This window comes from Drosophila willistoni, chromosome 3R, assembly GCF_018902025.1.
Source record: "Drosophila willistoni isolate 14030-0811.24 chromosome 3R, UCI_dwil_1.1, whole genome shotgun sequence".
NCBI lineage: Eukaryota > Metazoa > Arthropoda > Insecta > Diptera > Drosophilidae > Drosophila > Drosophila willistoni.
Window position 1 is genome coordinate 19,833,913 of NC_061086.1, and position 19,918 is coordinate 19,853,830.

Sequence of the window (19,918 nt, forward strand, 5' to 3'; positions counted from 1 at the left end):
ATAAAATAACATGACATTCATTTTAAGATAATCTTTTCATAAATAAATGTCCATTTCGTAAAAGAATCCATAAGTTTTAAAATAACGAAAAACAAGTAAAAGATTGATTTTAAGAGTTAAATTTTTAATAGGCTCAAGGGATAAAAATATTGAATCGAATGATTGGGTATGACCAGACCACCCCAGACAGACACAGCCATGACCGTCCATATATAGTACTTTAAGACGTCCAAATTGGTTCCAGATCCAGTTCCACCTGGTCTATTCTATCCCTGGCCAAACGGAGGCCCAGCTACTTCGATAAAGGCCAGCAGTTGATCGTTATCGTGCCGTCTAAAACTACAAATCCAAATTCACTTATTATTTACAATATTCGAAAGACAGATATATATTGAAAGGTATTGGGCAGCTGGGTGGGATTTGGTGACAATACCTGGAACTATTTACTGACCACATACACAAAATGGACCAGTATCTACGCCGTCGTGAGGGCGGATTCAGCCAGCAAGGAGATACGAATTTTGTGTTCCGGCGTATTTATAGCAGTGTAAACATGTTCAATAGTTACCATGCCAATTGCCAACCCGTTGAGCCGGGACAACATACAGGAGCCATATTTAATTTGGACTTCAATCCCGATGGCAATGTCTTGGTAGCGGCCACAGAGCGCAAATGTGTCCTGGTCTTTGATGCCATAACCCAGCGTGAAATCTTTAATATACCCGATGCTCATACAGACAGTGTAAACTGCATAAAGTAAGTCCTGGATCCCCAATTGCCCGATACCCATGCCAAAAGAAAATCCTCTTCCAGATTCTTAGACGAACGTCTGTTTGCCACGGGCTCTGATGATTTCACAGTGGCTCTATGGGATTTGCGCAATATGAAACAGAAGCTTCGCGTTCTACATGGCCACTCCAATTGGGTGAAGAACATAGAATATTCGTCCAAGGACAAACTACTGGTCAGCTCGGGTTTTGATGGCAGCATCTTCACATGGGACATTAACTCACACACAGAGCAAGGATTAATCTCGCAGCGTGTGTTCCATGCCAGTGGACTGATGAGATGCCGCATCTCACCAGCCGGTGATAAATTGGTTCTGTGTACCAGCGGTGGTTACATTATGATTATCCATCACTTGGATTTGACCACCCTGCACAAAGATTTGTGTGGATTTCGAGTGAGTTGTCGCATCGAATATTAAATATGAAATCATTTTCATCTCGATTTTAGCCCGGCATTTACCGTCTTATGCAATTGGGCGAGCAATATATTCCTCAGGCTGCCAAGTATGACCATGTGTTTTCAAAGCGTCAAAAGAAGAATCGTGTGGAATTAGTCACCGATTTTCCGGAGCAAAATGATGCCGAAATGATAACCGCCTTGCAGATTCATCCGCAGTGTCTCTGCATGCTGACGCGTAATGTGAGCTGCGATGAGCAAAGTGAATGGACCTGCATACATGATATCAATGAGGAGACTACTCCAGCTGATGAGGACACAGAGGAAGAGGAACCAGTGGTGAAGCGAAAGCGTGTATCGACACCCAGCTCCACCAGCAGCAGTAGCAGTAATAGTAGCAGCAGCAGCAGTAACGGTAGCGGTAACGGTAACGCGAGCGATAACAGTACTAGCGGTAGCAGTACCGACAGTGGTAGCAGCAGCCGGAGCAGTTCGGCATCATCGACAGGCGAACGCGCTCAGTATCCAACGCAAGCTGATGCCCTCCTCATGCGACCATTGCGCCGTCCCACACGAAGTGTTCAAGTCATACATCTAGAGAATGCTGCCTCTGCACGAGCCGCAGCTGCTGCTAGCAATTCGCAGGCCACACCCAGAACAGATTCCTATATTCCAGACATATGGGCAGCAGAAGTGACAGTGCAAGAGCGAGCCATACGCCAGAGTCGGGCACGCAATTCGAGCAATCATGTCAGCGGTTATAATTTCGTCTACGCTATCAGCAGTGGCGTCTTGCCACTACGTCCTTCCGTGGCCAGTCGCCTGGTGGTTAATAGCACGCGTCAGCGTCCTAACGCCGAGCCGTCCACCACGCCGCCAACAGGTGCCGCCAGTGGCAACAATAGTGAGACCACTGTCCGATTTGAGATTAGTCCCCGCCTGCGTATACGCCCCTTTATAGACAGCCCAAACGTGAGTGTGGCGGCCATGAAACAGAAAGGACATTCGATTATGATGAATGCCAAAAAATTACTCTACTATGCCTCAGAGACGAATACCAAGGCTAGTTTTATCAAAGAACCCGGCTTTTCGGCCGATGGCAGAATCATCTGCTCACCTTATGGCAATGGAGTTCGCCTGTTGGGCTATTCTGCTAATTGCATGGAATATCCTAGATATCAAGTGTTCGATGAGGTCAAACGCAGCCCCCGGCCTCTGGTAGAGATAGCCACGATAACGGAGCATCAGGATGTGGTGCTGTGTGCCAAGTTTAGTCCACGTGAACCACTTCTAGTAACTGGATGCAATGCTGGTGAAATTACCTGGTATAGACCAAATCTTTAGATAGATGACTACCATCCTCCGCCATCCAATTCACAATCTTTTTACATATATTGGCGATAAAATATTATAAATATATAATTTGCGAGACGAGATTCCGGTGAAGTCTATATTCAAGTTAATATCTTGTTTTTATTTTATTTTAAGCATTCGGTTAGATTCAAGGACTGGCGGTCGTGGCCTTCGTAGTCATATACAAATATAATTACGAATCAATATATATATATATATATATATCAAAAAAAAAATGTACAATTAAAATGATGACTAAAATAACATAAGTCCTATTAGTAATAATTGCCGCCACCATAGCCGCCGCTCCACTGGCCGTAGTTGTATCCGCCGGTTCCACCGACTCCACTGCTACCAGAACCATAGCCCCATTGACTATAGTAGGAGTCATAGGATTGCGTTTGTTGTTGTTGTTGCTGCTGCTGCGGCTGTTGTTGCGCAGGATAACCACCACTGCCGCCACTGTTGGCCTGGCCATAATAGGCAGACGAAGCATTGGACGAATTGTAATTATAATTCGCATTAGCTGAGCCACCATTATTATAAACCGCAGACGGAGTTGCCGCCGAGGATGAGCTTGATGAGCCGCCGGCGCCGGCAGACGCATCTTTTCCAGCCGAAGAGTTTTTGCGGCTGGGACTAGTCTCGCTAAGGAAATGTAAAAACAAAAGTATATATATATATATATAAATAAATTGAGTTTAATAAATTAGCAGCCACCCTCTCACTTACCCCTTCTTTTGGGCCTCGGTTGCCTTGGCAAGTGCCAGCTGAAGGGACCGTTGTGCCTCTTGTAATCCTTTAGCCGTACTTCCAAAATCTTCCAGAAATTCCACTTTACGTTGAGCGAAGAGTACTTTCTGATCGGCCTCAATGTCAGGCCGATTCATGAATTTATCCATAATCTGGACAATCTCTTTCTCGTCTACCTCAGCTCGCTGCAGACACAAATCAATCATTTGCAGGGCTACTCTAGTGTTGGCCGGATCACGGTCAATAGCTTGCTGTAAAACTGCAAGGCCAGCGTCGAGATCGTGACAAATCTTGTGAAGAAAGCGGGCATATTTAATTGCCAGCGTGCCGCTTATTCCTTTATTCTTGCTGCCATCGATATAGTGAACATAGAGTTCCCGGCACTTGTCGAGAGCACCACGACGACGTTCCACGTTAATGCGTCGATAGGCAATCTGAAGGAGATTGGGACAACGCTCTTCAATGCGTTGTAGCACTTCCGCAGCTCCATCAAAGTTAAGATTACACTCTTCAAAGGCTGCCCACATCAGATGGAGACTGGGCTTATCCGGATGATGGATACGGCAGGCGCGGCGAAAGACATCGCGCATCAGATCAACCACATTGGTCTGGTCGGGCATGGACTCCAGATAGCGCAGCATCTTAAGCCAGAATTCATCGTACAGGGCACAAGCGATAAGACAGCGCTCGAATAGAACCAACACACGTTCTCTGTCGCCTTTCTCAATCTCAAAATCAAGGTAATCCTTCCAGTTCTTTAGCTGTGCACGTTCAAGCGGTTTCACATGGAAATATGGCCGTTTGATGCCTTCCTCGAAGGACCAGCGGGCAGTGACCGCACCCACCGTCACCTTGTGAATTTTGCGCCGCGCCGATATCACTTTGTCCTTTATGGCGGCTATCTCCTCGTCCACCAGCGTGCTGAGATCGCTGAAATCGATCGTCGTAGCGACCTTTGCGGGAACCAACGATGGTTCGCTTTCGATCAGATCGATAGTACTTGCTGATTCATCTGCATGAGTTTCACTAGAATCTTTTGGCGACTTACCACCGGAGCCCCGTTTCTCGCGTTCCCTTTCTTTTTCTTTTTCTCGCTCACGCTCACGATCGCCACCGCCCTTGGATTCTTTAGAGTTGCTGCTATCCCGACGGCTTCTCGATGATGATGACGACGATGATGATTTCGAGGTTTTACTTTGTTGACGTTCATGCCATTCCTTTCGCAATCGGATTAGCTCTTCATTGCCAATGGTGGCAGTAATTGGATGCTGGTTGATCAGGTCTTGGAAACTGTAATTGTATATGTCATTAATTAAGGCATCATTGGATACACTACTTCTCCACCTATCAAACGCAACTTACTTGTCAAAGTGCCCATTGTAACCCTGAGTTGGTATAGCCAAGAGTTTGTCATAGATCTGGACCACACGATTGTAACGCTTTGATTCATTCTCCCAGCGTATGAAGGCATCCCACAGTTTGTCAGAACGGAACTCAAAGCCACAGGCTTTCACTGCCCGTTCATATTGAAGGCGTATGAATTGCTCATCATCAACATGATGAGCTTTGATGTGCATCAGATAATGTATCCATAGATCTACCGATAACGGTATAGATTCTAGACCACGCTCAAACACCTGTTGCAGAGGTTGGCGGAGGAATTATCGTTTCGATTTGACAAAAGGAAAAATAGGTAGGTATAGAAATAATGATCAAATGTAAAATCGTACGATCACAAAGACTTAATCAATAACTTAGAAATGTTTTTCAATTTAAAGGTGTTGCTTAATTTAACTTAACTTAGCAGCAAATTTAAACATAGACACAAAATATACATTTTCGAACACACAATTAATAATATATCGTTTTATATTCTAGTTTTGTTTCACTTTTTTTTCCGTATTACAAATTCAAATCACAGAGAGACTTAAAAATTTCATTGAAACGCCATTTGTACTTACGACTGCACGAGATGTGAGATATCATTATCTATTTTGGTGTTGAAGGATGAAGGAGGAGAGTAGAGTAGTAGTAGTAGTAGTAGTAACTGGTGGATAACGAACGTAACTTAACGCAGATCAGAACAGAAGTAACACGAACTCGAAATTCGCTTAGATCCGCTATTCAATTTTAAATATTTGGTTTAAGGAAACGGGAACTACAACAACATTAGTTGTGGAACACAGAACACATTGACGAGAATCAAGGAATGACAATAAACATGTATTTCAAAAGGAATCGAAAAAGGCAAACGCGGTTTGCGATCTTTAGAGAAATATTTGGAAAGCTAATACATGGAGGCTACAACTATTTCATTTATAAGGATCTAAGTTTTTAGTATTTACATTATCGCACAATCAGAGTTCTTTCATTTCGTTGTTTCATTTATTCCCCTGGCTATAGTTGGTCAAATTAATTAAGTAGTTAATTTTCTACCAAGTGTATTTGTGTTTCCATAAAGTGAACTTATAGATGCTAATCTAATACCCTTGAATTAGACCTCTATTAACGGTCTTTGATGTTTTGCTCAGTTTTTTTGTTGTAATTGTTGCATTTATTGTAAGTTTTTTTTTATTAAGTTATAATAAATTGCATTATAACAAATTAATGTATATATATATATATAAATGTATATATATTTGTATATAGGAATTAAATTGTAAGCGTAATACAAAAAATTGCAAATAGTATTTGAAATGCACAGAACAAAAAAAGTATCGATAATAATATATATAATTGTATTCAGTCTGGGGTACTCACCTTATAGCAGTTGGCCTTGATGCCCTTTCGCTTCTCATAGTCGGCATATTTCCGCCAGTAGCCATAGCAATAAGGATAATGGGACAGGAATGTGTCATAAGCTTCACGTGCCGCTTCCGCATCGGACTAAAAGGGAAAAAAACTCTCAAGTTGATTTAAAAATTCGATTAAATGGGGCAGGGTATATACCTCACTATCCACATATTGCAACAAATATGTCCAGCCAGTGAAATCAGAAGAATCTTCTTTGACTGCTCGCCAGTATTTTTCCAGATCGGGTAACTTTTTACGCTCCTTCTCTTTGTCCCTTGTGTCCTTGTCTTTATCTTTGTCCCGTTCTTTGTCTTTCTTTTTGTCCTTCTGTTCGCTGACATCTGTTAAGTATAAAATGATTGGATTAATGGATTAATTATATTCATTTTTTCGACTTGTTACCCTCGACTTTGACTCGTTTCTCAGATGGTGGTGCCTCGTTACTTTCCGTGGTTGGACTACCCGGATTATACTGTTCACTGGGTTTCTCCTTTGGATTTGGATTATTGGCATCTTTATCAGCTTTACGCTTTTGAGTGTTCTTGGATTCATTGGTGTTGTTATTATTATTATGAGTGGGTAACTCATCCTCAGATATAACTTCAGCATCAGCAGGTAACTCAGCGCGTGCTGGGGCCGGCAATTCTTCATCTGAGACTTCTTCGGCATCGTTGATCTCTGGCTTGCTTGGCAGCGGTAATTCATCTTCCGAAATAATTTCTGTATTCACAATTGTAGCATTACTAGTATCTACATCGCCATCGCCCAGACTTTCGGCTATGGCATGATGTGAACTAGAATCTTCAGAGGAATTTACGGTTACCGTCTGGACTTGGGATTCGAAGTCCTGTTTCTTTTGGTTATCACCACTTTCATTGTCATTTCCACCCACAGAGGGCAGGCTGTTAGCATTATCACCGGCCAGTGAAGCTAAAAGTGAAGTTGTGTCCACACCGCCGTCAACACGGCTCTCCTTCACTTCATCGCTTGTCTCTTCGGATTGCTGTTCTGTGACTGTGGTGCCAAAGGGGAATGAAGAACTCTTTTCAGTTTCAGCAGCAGCTAGCATCTCAACATCTTGTTGATCTGTTGATTCACTCATTTGGCTGCTAACATGCTGAGACTGTTCCCCCTCCTCCTCTTCGTTCTGATGTGTTTTACCCACTTCCTGACCCATGGTAACTGTTTGCTCTGGTTCTAATTCTACTTCCTCTTCGTGATCGCTCAACTGAAACAAGAATGTAATAGCAACATGCGCTTTGAGTTCATCATTTGGCACAAATATATTTTTCAAAGTATCTATTTTTTTGGTTGCGTTTGCGTCATCAGTTGGCCCTTGCAGAAAATCATTTGGAACATCATATACGAATGGAACAACGCCACATCCGCATGGAAGATGCGTTTTTTTTCATCAACTGCAAACTAATCTTAAAGAGGCTGCATACTATAAACATATGATACTGACCTGCGCTTGCCGTTTCGATGTACGCCTCGTTGTCCTGGTCGCTACTACCGTGGATGACGCACTAGGAGATTGGGCAGTTCGTCCTGAACGTGTACGGCGGCCTGGCGAAATATTTGTAAAACAATAAACAAAAATATTAATTCTTGCGAACGTAGAAAATGTGAAAGATATGCCGACGATCTTTTCCCGCGTGATTTCACGTTTTTTTTTCGTTGCAGTGCGTTGTTCACTTGCTGCTAATGACACAGCTCATTGTAAAATCAAACGAGCTTTGAAGGCTTTTGTCAAATTGACAACTGAATATTGGAGTTGACATTCACCGCTTGCTTTTATCGAATCCATTTCATTTATTTTTATAACATAATTCTTTTTTTCCATACCTGAATTTTCCATAACAACGTTTTCGTTTTCTTCAGACGACGCCATATTTGTTGTTTATCGACTAGAGATGGGTAAATGCGGCATAGTGATTGAGATTGAAGAGATAATTAAAGCGGTAAATTTATCGACCTTTAATTACCCTGTAAAATGCAAAATAAATCTGAACTATATATAAATAAATTTATTTTAAAAATTTAAATAACTTTAACAATGTATGCATAAACATTACGTATTTATATGTTTCAAACCAATTACACGTGATGGATAACAGTCCGTGATTTTGATAACCACAAATTTTAATTTGTAAACACAAAGTAATGTGTAATTAATTTCAGAGACTATATTTACATATTTTATAAGTTTTAAAGTTGGTTGTTATTAAGTTTTTCAAATTATTTTATTTATAAGTACTGAAAGTTCTATTTTCCACCAAGTTAGTGACAGTCACTGCCACGCCACAGCTGCTCATCTCTAGTCGATAAACGATTAACAACCAATATGGCGTCGTCTGAATCGTAAGCGTGACAAAAACAACAAAGCCGAGGCGCATTTCACAATAATTAAATGTTTTTCATTCAATTAATGGCCGTTTTTCGTCGCGAAATTAGCGCAATGAGCCGCTTTACCCATCAGTGACTGTGCAAAGTGGACCAGTGATCCGAAATTATCGAGAAAGACAAGTGGAAAGCCCAATCAAAAGCCGACCGCATAACCTCTGTACGTGGTACGTAGTGGCGAATGGAGTGTAAAGGCAAAGGCAAGAGAATGAAAGAAGAGGCGCCAAGCAAAAAATTGCCGCCTAAAATGTGTGGTGGCGGTGGCGGTGATTCTGGAACCCCCACCAAGGCGGCCCACGATGAGATTCTCAGTTCCTTGTTGCGTATAAACAATTTCGATTCGATTTCGAGCATTAAGGACGAATCGCTGGACATTGATCTGTCCGCGTGTGTAACCATCAGCTCGGCTAGTCTGATCAATGGTAATAGTTTGTCATCGACGGATTTTTGGCGCGTGCTTGATGAGAGTGCACAGAACAATACAGAAATAAATTTGCCACCGGATTTATCAGTAAATGGACCAGGAACTGTGGGACCGGGTCCAGGTCCGAGCCCCAATAGCAGCAGCAGTAGTGACAATCACAACTCCAACTCCGAGTTCAGTGTTACTTTTTTACGACCCGAGCCACCCAATGCTTTCACCAATTCCCCATTCAAAAAGGCCACATCAATGGGGGCTACAGCAACAACAACAACAACCATAAAGCTACCTTCGCCGGAGCAAATGATGCATCGCAGCAAACCTAAGCTGCCTGCGGCTACCTCAGTGCGCCTAAAGGTCTTTAAGGAGGAGCCACCCGAAATAGTAACCAAAGTGGAAATATCTGATTCAATATCGGATTTTATGCCACCAGCATTTACCATCTTCCAGTCGCAGTCCCAAACGACTAGTATGCCACCGCCGCCTTCAGTTGGTGCTTCTGGATTAGAGTCTGTAGACTCTCCCCCTCCGCCACCTGTTTACAAGTGCCTGGACTGCAATGGTTTGATCTTAGACAATGCAGATGTCGATGTGGTGAAACATGAATCGGCTGGTCATCGTGTACGCATTTCGTACAAGTGTAATGAATGTCAAAGGGAGTTCGACTTGTTAGCCGGTCTTAAGAAGCATCTGAAAACACATCGCAGCGGAGAGGGTCGCAAGGACACCTGGAAAAAGTGTCCAGATTGCGGAAAATGGTAAGCCAACAAAATAATACTATAAATTGTGCGCTAACCTGTCTTCTCTTTCCATCTAGTCTTAAATTGGGCAGTATGTGGATGCATCGTAAGATTCATAGCGATAACAAGAAGTACCAGTGTGACATTTGCGGACAGAAGTTTGTGCAAAAGATTAATTTAACCCATCATGCCCGAATCCATTCATCGGAGAAACCTTACGAGTGTCCAGAGTGTCAGAAACGATTTCAGGAACGTTCCCATCTGCAGCGCCATCAGAAATATCATGCCCAGACCCGTTCCTATCGCTGTGAGAAATGCGGTAAAATGTACAAAACGGAACGCTGCCTCAAGGTGCACAATCTGGTGCATTTGGAGCAGCGACCCTTCGCCTGCAATGTATGCGACAAGAGTTTTATAAGCAACTCGAAGCTGAAGCAGCACTCCAATATTCACACTGGCATGCGTCCCTTTAAATGCAATTATTGTCCACGTGATTTTACCAATTTTCCCAATTGGCTTAAGCATACGAGGCGTCGCCACAAAGTAGATCACAAAACGGGCGAACATCTCGAGAACATTCCATCCTATTGCTCGAAGAAGTCTACAACAACCAAAGCCCAGAAAGCGGCAGCGGCGGCGGCAGCTGCTGCAGCATCAGCAGCCGCGACAGCTGCGGCAACAACAACAGCTACCACATCAGATACTACAGCCGGTGAGGAGGTAAAACCTCCAAGTGATCAGCCCCCAGTGAAACAGCCTCGCAAGAAAAAGCAACCGCAACAACAAACAACTCTGGAAGCTTTGGGCATTACCTTACCAGCGGGCACAGCACTGCAACAGGTGCATCTACCGCAACAACAAAAGCAGCAACAGGAGTTGACCACTGTTTTAGTGCCGCTGGCTCCACCACCTCCTCCGCCAAAGCAACAGCAACAGGCCAAGGTTAAGCGAGAACGAAAGCAGCTGGCCCCCAAGCAACTGCAACAGAAACCGCCACCCTCTCAAAACCAGTTACCCCACGTAGCAGAAACTCCCCTGACAGTGATGCCGCAAATTAAGAAAGAACCAATGAGCCAGACCCATGGCCCGTTCCTGGATCTACAGGGCTTGAGTCTCACCTCGGCCGAGGATTTAATAATGGAACAGGCTCTGGAAATGGAGGAATGTGGTCTCTATGATTCACCTGGTGTCAGTACAGATTTGGCCAACTCCGACAATGCCATTTCCTCGGAAACAGCAGCTGCCCTGCATTTTCAGATAAAAAATGAATTGCCAGATGACGTTTTGCTTCCCGACGAGGAATTCTGTAAGTATAAGATTGATGACCCCTATATCCCAATTTATGATAATCCATTTGATTTTCTTTCATTGCAGTGCCATGCAAAAATGGAGATCGATTAGCATGTCCTTCGCTAGAGTCTTCGCCCTTCTCATCGCCCGCCTCCATTGAGTTGGCGGCCGTCTCATCATCTTCCACCTCAACAATTGCCTCCGGATCCACCACTACGCATCTGCGGTCTGGAAACTATTATCTGCCTGCCTTTACGCTAAACGCCCAGGGAAAGTTAAGCAGTTGCACCACGTCATCCATGTCGCAAACTGTGACTGCTAACGCCTGCACACCAACCACTGTGTCTGTGGTCAATGTTCCGCTAATGGTGCGCTCCAATCAAATGCTGCCATCGGTGGATACGATACTATTTACCACACAGACCGGTGGTAATCGTTTCTTTTCAGCTAAGTCAGCAGCGACGGCCACCGCCACGCCCCATTTGACATGATGCCCCTCAACATCAAAGCCTCAACGATCTCCTGTGTCTTAGTTAAGTTTAGCGACCGACCGCTGGCAATCATAAATAAAAACATAAAACAAAACAAATCATAAAAGAAAACAAAGTATAGCACTAAATAGAGTTAAGCATAACAAAATGGATTTGTGTTTAGTATTTAGATTTCTAATATTTACGACGCTAAAATTTGTTTTAATTATTAGTCCTAAGCTGACTTGTAGTTAGTCATTAAGCATGTGTACATATATATACTAGTATATGTATATGACTATATATACCTATAAAATTATAAAGTTATCATAACGAACGCATGATTTGTACGCTTCACATTAATAATAATAAATTTCGTACATATTTTAGTAAAAGGAAGTGTATAATGAAATATATTCTATAGAAAGCTATATATGTTTTTATCGGTTTATTTTTCCAAAAAATAAATCAGGAATTATGCTAAATGCAGATTTATAGCGTCCCCAATTAATTATCCATTTGTTAATTAGTTTTTTTTTTTTTAGTATGCTGGTTTCCTTATATTTATGAATAATGACTGTCAAACTGTATGACTTTGATACAATTGTGTTGCAATTGCTTGATTGTCAAACTGTAAAATGCAATTTGCCTCATTTTAGGGGTTGCTATACAAACCCCCGAGAATATTTATTTATGGCAACTTTCATTCAAATGGCTGCATATCAAAGACCAAACAAGCGCTTAAACGATTTTGCCTTTCAGGCTTCACTTGGCTTACCCGCACACACACACACACATACAGATCCAGGGAGGGAAGTCGGTTGTTATGAAAGGGTGGGTTTTGCTACCTACTCTAGACATATATAGGGGTATGTTTATTTTGCCTCGAAGTTTGATACTTTATTGAGGGATTCTATTGATAAGCGACTAAACATTTAAGGGGCTGATGTCAGCTGTGGACTTTAATTGAATAAATGGTTGTTCTTTTGGAAATATTGTAGTCAACTTTAGGCAGAAAACATAATAGGGTATTTATACTTCGGCTAGGAGGACACCGATTACTGTTTTGGTTTTTGAGGGCGCTAATAGGGCGTAAGAGTGAACACCGCAAAGACTAGTGAAACAGCTGCCATTTTCAGTTGACTTAATTATGAAAAGCGAAATTTACCTGCCAGAAAGTTCAACCAATTGTTATGACCATGTTTTCATTTTTTCCCAAAATTTCTTCATAGTTCTGGCCTGGCGGCTGTTTTGAAATATTGCCTTGTTGACATTATTAGACATATGCGACAAGAGAGAATAACAATAACAAAACAAGATAGGATAGCCCAAAAGAGGATGAAAAAGAGAGAGAGAGTGAGATAGCAAAATTGATTTGTATTTCGGTCAATTGAAAAGGAACTGTAAATCCTGATTTAGGACACATATCAAGATCAATTTGGCAAAGAGCAATGAAAAATTTAGGGTGGGTGATTTTTTTTTTTTTGGCTATTTGTAAGGCATAATATGATTATCCAAAAACATATTGATATGCAAACATACATACATATGTATACACAAATGTTTATAAGTAATATGTATGAGAAAAGAAAACCCCTTTCGTGTATGTCTGTGTGTGTATATGGAAGGACAAACAGGGACACTCACCCACATAGAGTCCAAGTCTGTCAGAGAAAGGCCCATAGAACATGCACTGACAATGTCGCGACAACAGAAATGACAACATAATAATAATAATAATAAAAAAGAGGAAAGGAAAAAGGATACGAGACGAGTGAACGTGTATGTGTGTGCGTTTGTATGAATGTATGTGTGTGGAATAACTCAGGAAAAGGCAGAAGCAACAACTGCGATAAATATCGAATGGCATAAATAACACCACACATTCTTTGGGGCTGGGCCAAGGTAGTGTGGGACCCAAAAAATAAACAGGAGCGTATTGCTTTAAAGTATCATACAAATTCTGATAACAAAATAGTTACTAAACTATTATTATACTGAAACTATTAGTGTTATTAAAAAGACTAGAAGGTTTGTAAAACCTTTAAATGGGCTTTGCGAGGTATATGCTTATGTATTTATAAAGTTGTGGAAAAAACTATTTCAGATTTTACCCCACAAAGCTTAATAATGAATCAATAATAGTCTGAAGTGCTTAGTATTTGGCTAATAGTTCTTTTGGACTTTTACCATCCATAAAATCTAACTCATGCCTTTTTCATTTTTACCTAGTTTACTACCTAGTTTACCTAGTTTATTTTTAAACGATTTTTAAAGATAATATACTGATTTGATAGCATATTTTAAAAAGGTATCAACGGCTTAGGAAAATTATTCTCAAACTGAAGAGGAAATATGAATTTTTCCGAATTTTAACAAATAAATTTTTATGATTCCACCTATTTTTCTGTATTTTGGCCAATTTCAAATTATGCAAATTAGAATAGCACTTAGTTAAAGTAAGCAATTACAAAATATTGAGATTAGTAGTAGTTAATAGTTTTCGTTCAAGTCCGCTCCTGATAAGTGGGAGCCAAAGAGTTGCCAGTAACGACAATGGGGAGTGAGAGAAAACGGTAAAAGTGAAGATGCCTGGCGTCAGTTTGCCGACGCTTGGCGCGTTTTGTAAATATTTACACATGTAGCTGTTACCTGTGATTGTTGCCTCACTCTTTCTCTATATCCTGTTAGCTTTCCCTCTTTCTCTCTCTCTCTCTCTCTCTCTCTCTCGTTTTCTCTTTTGCTATGTGCTTTGTATGTATGTATGTGTGTGTGCGCTTAAATCTGCAGACGGCAGGATAAATATTTGCTTTTTACTAAAAAAAGGGAGTTGGGGGGCGTAAAAAGCATTGCCTGCTTTCAGGCGCAGTCATTTATTTTAGCTCTGTCGATATTTTAATTAAGTTTATAATGATGGCTTCTTAAATGGAATACAAGAAGATACGCTTATACATTGAAGGCATATATGTAGAGGGAATATAATGGGTAGGGGGTTGCACTGCTATCACTGGTCTGCACAAAATCAAAGCCAACAAAAAGCAATAACACAAGAGGCACGTGACTTGTTTACCATATTGAATTATTTGTCTTTACGGTTTAAATGTCGCAGTGTACTGACATCTAATACACACACGCACACAAACACATACACATACAATAGGCTCCTCCATCTAGTGTCACTATGTGGGTGTGTGTGTTTGTGTGTGCAGCAACTTTTTGTGGTGAGCAAAAATTGAAATTGTTACGAAAATATTGTTTGCCATTGCTTTTGAATCTACGTGAGGGGGCGTGAGTCAATCAGTAGCAACCACAGTCAACTAGAGCAAAAAATGGGGCATGCCACTGACTTCAAGCATGTCATACAACAACAGGAAGACAATACTCAAAAAAACAAAAAATACAAAACAAAAAAATCAAAAGAAAAAAAAAATGAGAGGAAAATGGTAAAAAATAAAATTTGAATGACAGCAAAAATAGCCACAAAAGCAGCCAAAATAACGATGACAACCAAAACCAATGTTCAGATCATTGAGGACCACAAGGACACGCCTGCATGGGACATTTTGAACAATTGAAAATATATTCTTTTACATTGTTGGTTAATTGATTTTATATACAATGTTGTGAGTTGACTTTCATTGCCGCTCGTTGTGTCCTGCTTCGTCATTTCTTTATTTTTTTATTGTTAGGTATTTATTTGCTTTATATGTATATGGTATGTATTATATTAGTTTGCAGCTTTTTATTTTGTATATTTCAAGTCAAGTGAGTTCTTGCATAAATCAATTTATCAATTTCAAAGTTCCTTTCCGAGTTGTCAAAGTGTTTTGCCTTGGCGACAACAGCAAGTCGAGAGGAAATGCAAATGCATTTTCTCTTCGCCACGAATAAGCGCATAAAATGTGCAACATGAAAAGACTGGGCGAGACACAAAACCAGCAAAAATCCAGCCAGCACAAACCAACAAAACTTCATTTGTCATTTTGTCACATTAACGCAATGGAAATGCAATATGCTAATGTCAAATTTTATGAATGAGCGCAAAATATAATGCACTATACAAACAGTATATATAAGTAGCTGTGTACATATATATAAATAAAAATAATTCTTATTTTGCTACTTTGCAATAAATATCAAATGTACAGAAAGCAGCAAGGATTTGTCCAACAAGTTGTTGCTGATGTTGCACTTTTAAATCAGCTAACGGTCTACAGAAGGACCTTAACTATCAACTAGTTGTGAGATGAGTTTTATATGAAATCGAATCACGAAATATCCTCAAAAATCAAGCCTCTCCATTCGAAACAGTCTCTTCAACTTTGCTATATCAATTCCAATTAGATTAAAAATTGCCTATTGTTGCTTTAAACAACAAAGAATAATGAAATAAATAATTTTGAACCTGGACACTTACTTTCCTGTAAAGTTTAATATCTTTTCTTAGTCCTTTCTTAGTCTAAGTCCTCTAATGTCAGCATTGTTATCATTTACAATTGATGTTTAATTTTCGTAGAATTTCCTTTATCCTCACGAATTGTCCTTTTTAAGCTTTTGAGAACTCTGCCATGGATAATAATTCATTACTGAAGTGCTTAGTCAATTTCCGTTTATATGTAAACTTCGCAGCAAAGTTTCTGACAAATAACATGAAGAATTTCGTGGAAACAGAATAGAGTGTTATTTCTGCGAATATTGAAAGGGTGTATCTCGTCCATCAGGTTTGTTTGACAAGCTTAGACATAGGTTCTGACGTGCAAAAGACAGACATCTATATACGTATATACACATCTATATCTTGGCCCGAAACCCTTTCAAAAATGATTCCTTTTGCCACATTAGACAATTAACGATTCATATGCCACGCATTAAAGTTTTTGCATTTTAAGTTGACCTCAAATCTTTTGCCATGGTTCTTTGGGTTCGAGTGTAAATGTGTGTACATGTGTGTCTGTGTATGTGATGCGAGGAAGTAAAATCAGCTTTTCATTAACCCATACAAGCGTATAGAACAATATTGGGGCACAAATTGAGAGTTTCTCTCGAGCCTGGCAGCCAAAAACTTTTGAAGGACGACATTTCTATTCATTAGTGGTAACTACACAAACATACATACATACATACAAACAAAAAAAGGACAAAAGGGAAGCCAAAGTAAAGAGGAAGTCGGCGCATTGATTTGGTGTCGTTGCCAGCATTGGCATTTTGGCTGGCACCAAAAAGGAGACTTACGCTTTATTAGCTTGATGAAAAGTTAACTAAACTTTTTGGTTTTTAGCCGGCAAATTCCCAGTTGATTTTGTTTGGGTTTTGCATTTGTCATATGTGCCTGCTGGGTGTATGTGTGTGTATGTTAGTGTTTGTGAGTGAGCGAGTCTAAAATATCAATAAATTCAATTAAAACTATTTTAAAAGGGGTTAAAAGCCATTGTTCTACCGCACGGCAACTCCTCAGCCAGCAGATAAATGTAAACTTTTCGTTTGCCAAATGAACTTCCCAGTGGCAAAAAGTTTTTCTCATCCCTGCAATCCTTAAAATAACATAACAGAGCCATGTTGTATCACTACATCCTGTTAAGCTTTGTCCCCTGTCAGCGGGGTGATTTTCGAAGAAGGGACAATTGAGGAGCGGGTGGCTGTTATGCTATGTGCTAACATTAACATGGCAAATGTTATAGTCCTCGCCTGTTAAATGTTACACCCACAACATTTAGACAGCTACAGTGAATGTTATGGAGTTACACAGAAGCAAATGTTGCCAATTTTTAACAGTATGTTTTGAAATCATTTTAATCTTAACATTAACGTAACTTGTTTACATTTTGCTAATAACGTGGAAAAAGACTTAGAAGATGGGACGATTTTATGTTTAAGTCGTCAATATTTTTTTTCTCTAGAAAATAAAATATTAGGAATTCTTTTTTAAGAATTTTTGTCTGTAGATTTTGTATATACCAGAAACATTCTATAGGTTTGGTAAATCGTAGCGTATTCTCACTTATTACGATTTTAAATTTCATTAAAGCTTTATTTTTACATTAAAAAATTGGTAGACCTTAACTGCTCCTTTAAATGCGAGCTGGTTAAGAAATCGAAAACCAATTAATTTGCCATTAAAAATGAAAAAAGTTTAACTCAGAGCTGCAAAAGCAAGACAGTTTGCATGACCATTTTATCTTTTAATTTTTAATAAAATTTCTTTCGTAAATTTTTAGTAATAAAGAAAAATGTAACGTTTGAGTTATGAACGTGTTCCGCTTCAAGTTTCATATTCCAATCATATTCCTGCCACAACTGCACTCATGCTTATTAAATGCCATAATTTTCAGGAACTTTTCAATGTTGCCCCCCTTGTAATTACAGACACGCGTTTCGAAGGCGCTGCTGCTGCTGGTGCTCGTCATGTTTGTTGGTTAAGTGTCTTTGCCATAAAAATAAATAAATGCTGGCAAGACTGGAGAACATTTCATTTACCATTTGCCAGATATAAATGACAGTCATTAGTGGGGAATTACTTTTCGTTCGAAATGAAACTTTAAAGTAATTGCCAACAACAAAATGGGAAATGATAAATGAAAAATAAAAAAAAAAATTGGCAAACGAAATTTTCAAGTATATGAAAAAGGTAAAATCAAATCACTTACAATGCGCTTAATTTGCCGCACAATGGAATGCAATGCCATTGGAAAGAACAAAAAAAACAAAAGCAACGTGTATGAAAAATGTTGGAAAATCAAGATGAAAGAAACTCAGGCGAAAACGAAAGGAAAACTGCCAAAAAAAAAAAAAAGTCGTAGAAAAATTGCTTTGGCATACAACGTAACCTACCCTACCTACTATATGTATGTCTTTGTTGTAATATATATAAATGTAAACTTACAACTATATAGAGAGAAGAAGTGCATAAAAATGACAGAGCTGGCAGTCCTTTCTATCCAGTACTTGTATTTGCAATTGAGCGCACAAAAGTTTTCATAAATTGCATCAATTTGAAGACTTCAAGCAGCAGCAGCAGCAAAAGGAGAAAAGAGGCTAAAGGTTCTCGTTTCCGTTCCCATTTACTAAAAGGTAAAGAAACGAGGGGGGTCAGAGACGGAGGGAGTTCTTGGGGAGGGGCAAGCGAGTTGCTTGCTGCTGCTGTTGCTGTCATTTTTCACTCACACCAAGACACATGCAGAAGGAAATCCTGTTATTTTTGTTGTTGTTGTTATGCGCCGCTTGACTGCTATACAAAGCGGCATATTATTTTTTATGATTTGATTTTCCTTTTTCTTTTGATACCCTATCATATGGATAGGGTAAAAGAATAAATTCAACACTGACAATACCCAATCCAAATAAGTATTATATGTTTTTCGCCTAAATGCGAAGCACTTGTTAAAAAAAAGAAAAGAACAGATTAAACAATTATATATATCTTCTACATATGTTGCTTACTTTGTTAGAGCATTTCAATGTCGAGACATCTAAGCTACTGATGTGAATAATTTTTTCAGTTTTTTTTTTCTTCATCCTATACAAATGAAGTCTAAAACGCTGTTGATTGTGTATTGAGTTACTGCGAATGCCAGCGTTGTGGAAATCATGTTTACAACTTGATTGAACTCATCAGCATGGCCATCAGTCATGCAATTGGATTTACAGGACGAACAATGCGAAAGGGAGACAGATATATGTATATATATTTATATAAGTATCAAAGATGAATGAAAGAAGAAGGCTTCTTACGTAGCAGACAAGTGCAAAAAGTGGTGGGGGAGTAATGCGTCGGGCACGTGTGCCCCGCCAGCGTTTAACTTTAATTGATTGCATTAGTATACAATTACATTTCATCCTTTTCAGCTTTCTTTTATTCATTTTATGGCCATTAATAATCAGATTAATGCAACATAAATGCTAGTTTGGCTTTACTCAATTGCCAATGACATGGCAGAGAGCGCGAGGGAGACAGAGACAGTGGCGGGGGCCAGGAAATAGTCTCTCGGCCATCTGCAAGCTCTCTGTGGTCATCATTTGTAAATACATATATATACTTATACCTATAATTTCCAATTATCATAAGACGCTTTGTCAATGTTCAGGAGCTGGAGATGGTTAAATCTTAATGGAAATTGAAGTATCGATAGTTCCTAATGAAGCTGCAGGGACAAGCAAAAAGAAATGGGCCAACAGTAATTAAACCATTAAAAACATATTTTATATCCTTCATATTTGGTTGAGTAAAAAATATTATTTAATTTTCCTTTGGATTTGGTTGTGTAAAGGAAAATTCAATAGAAATTATTATGACAGTAGAAGGCAATTTTTATCAGTTTGCCCCATTGTTCCTTGACCTGAATTTTTTCTTATCCTTTCTGGTCATCACATTTACACTCAATTAGTTTTGTGCCTTTTGGGTAAGCAATTATATTTCTACGTCTGCGTCTTCGAGCAAGCTTATTGAATCAATTTGGCTTCCAGGCATGCCCCATGTGCCTATGGGGGCAATAGCATCGCGTCGTTATGGATAG

General features: G+C 39.7%; 3 protein-coding genes across 3 annotated transcripts; 2 read left to right on the forward strand and 1 right to left on the reverse strand.

The window, feature by feature from the left end:
* The first annotated feature begins 32 nt into the window (after positions 1-32).
* LOC6648047 (DDB1- and CUL4-associated factor 10 homolog) lies at positions 33-2,648 on the forward strand. The gene is made up of 3 exons (XM_023178821.2): positions 33-756; positions 814-1,183; positions 1,237-2,648. Exons 1-3 carry the CDS (start codon positions 464-466, stop codon positions 2,527-2,529), a joined length of 1,956 nt encoding a protein of 651 aa, XP_023034589.1. The 5' UTR covers positions 33-463; the 3' UTR covers positions 2,530-2,648.
* Positions 2,622-8,012, reverse strand: LOC6648046 (pre-mRNA-processing factor 39). Its single transcript, XM_002070488.3, has 8 exons — positions 7,930-8,012; positions 7,550-7,650; positions 6,487-7,312; positions 6,241-6,425; positions 6,052-6,177; positions 4,654-4,928; positions 3,271-4,581; positions 2,622-3,186 (listed from the first exon to the last, which is right to left on the reverse strand). Exons 1-8 carry the CDS (start codon positions 7,973-7,975, stop codon positions 2,814-2,816), a joined length of 3,243 nt encoding a protein of 1,080 aa, XP_002070524.1. The 5' UTR covers positions 7,976-8,012; the 3' UTR covers positions 2,622-2,813.
* A 433-nt stretch (positions 8,013-8,445) lies between these two features.
* On the forward strand, positions 8,446-11,803 carry LOC6648045 (serendipity locus protein H-1). The gene is made up of 3 exons (XM_002070487.4): positions 8,446-9,666; positions 9,726-10,954; positions 11,023-11,803. The coding sequence occupies exons 1-3, from the start codon at positions 8,669-8,671 to the stop codon at positions 11,427-11,429; spliced, it is 2,634 nt and encodes an 877-aa protein (XP_002070523.2). The 5' UTR covers positions 8,446-8,668; the 3' UTR covers positions 11,430-11,803.
* The last annotated feature ends 8,115 nt before the right edge of the window (positions 11,804-19,918 follow it).

What these genes read in the sequence shown, in the direction of transcription:
- LOC6648047 (XM_023178821.2), top strand. Translation starts at nt 464, where the DNA reads ATGGACCAGTATCTACGCCGTCGTGAGGGCGGATTCAGCCAGCAAGGA. An exon ending in GACAGTGTAAACTGCATAAA is followed by an intron (nt 757 to 813) that starts GTAAGTCCTGGA and finishes ATCCTCTTCCAG; the next exon opens with ATTCTTAGACGAACGTCTGT. An exon ending in AAGATTTGTGTGGATTTCGA is followed by an intron (nt 1,184 to 1,236) that starts GTGAGTTGTCGC and finishes TCTCGATTTTAG; the next exon opens with CCCGGCATTTACCGTCTTAT.
- LOC6648046 (XM_002070488.3), bottom strand. Translation starts at nt 7,975, where the DNA reads ATGGCGTCGTCTGAAGAAAACGAAAACGTTGTTATGGAAAATTCAG. An exon ending in CGTTGTTATGGAAAATTCAG is followed by an intron (nt 7,651 to 7,929) that starts GTATGGAAAAAA and finishes ATATTTCGCCAG; the next exon opens with GCCGCCGTACACGTTCAGGA. An exon ending in TCAAGGCCAACTGCTATAAG is followed by an intron (nt 4,929 to 6,051) that starts GTGAGTACCCCA and finishes CCTCTGCAACAG; the next exon opens with GTGTTTGAGCGTGGTCTAGA.
- LOC6648045 (XM_002070487.4), top strand. Translation starts at nt 8,669, where the DNA reads ATGGAGTGTAAAGGCAAAGGCAAGAGAATGAAAGAAGAGGCGCCAAGC. An exon ending in TGTCCAGATTGCGGAAAATG is followed by an intron (nt 9,667 to 9,725) that starts GTAAGCCAACAA and finishes CTTTCCATCTAG; the next exon opens with TCTTAAATTGGGCAGTATGT. An exon ending in GCTTCCCGACGAGGAATTCT is followed by an intron (nt 10,955 to 11,022) that starts GTAAGTATAAGA and finishes CTTTCATTGCAG; the next exon opens with TGCCATGCAAAAATGGAGAT.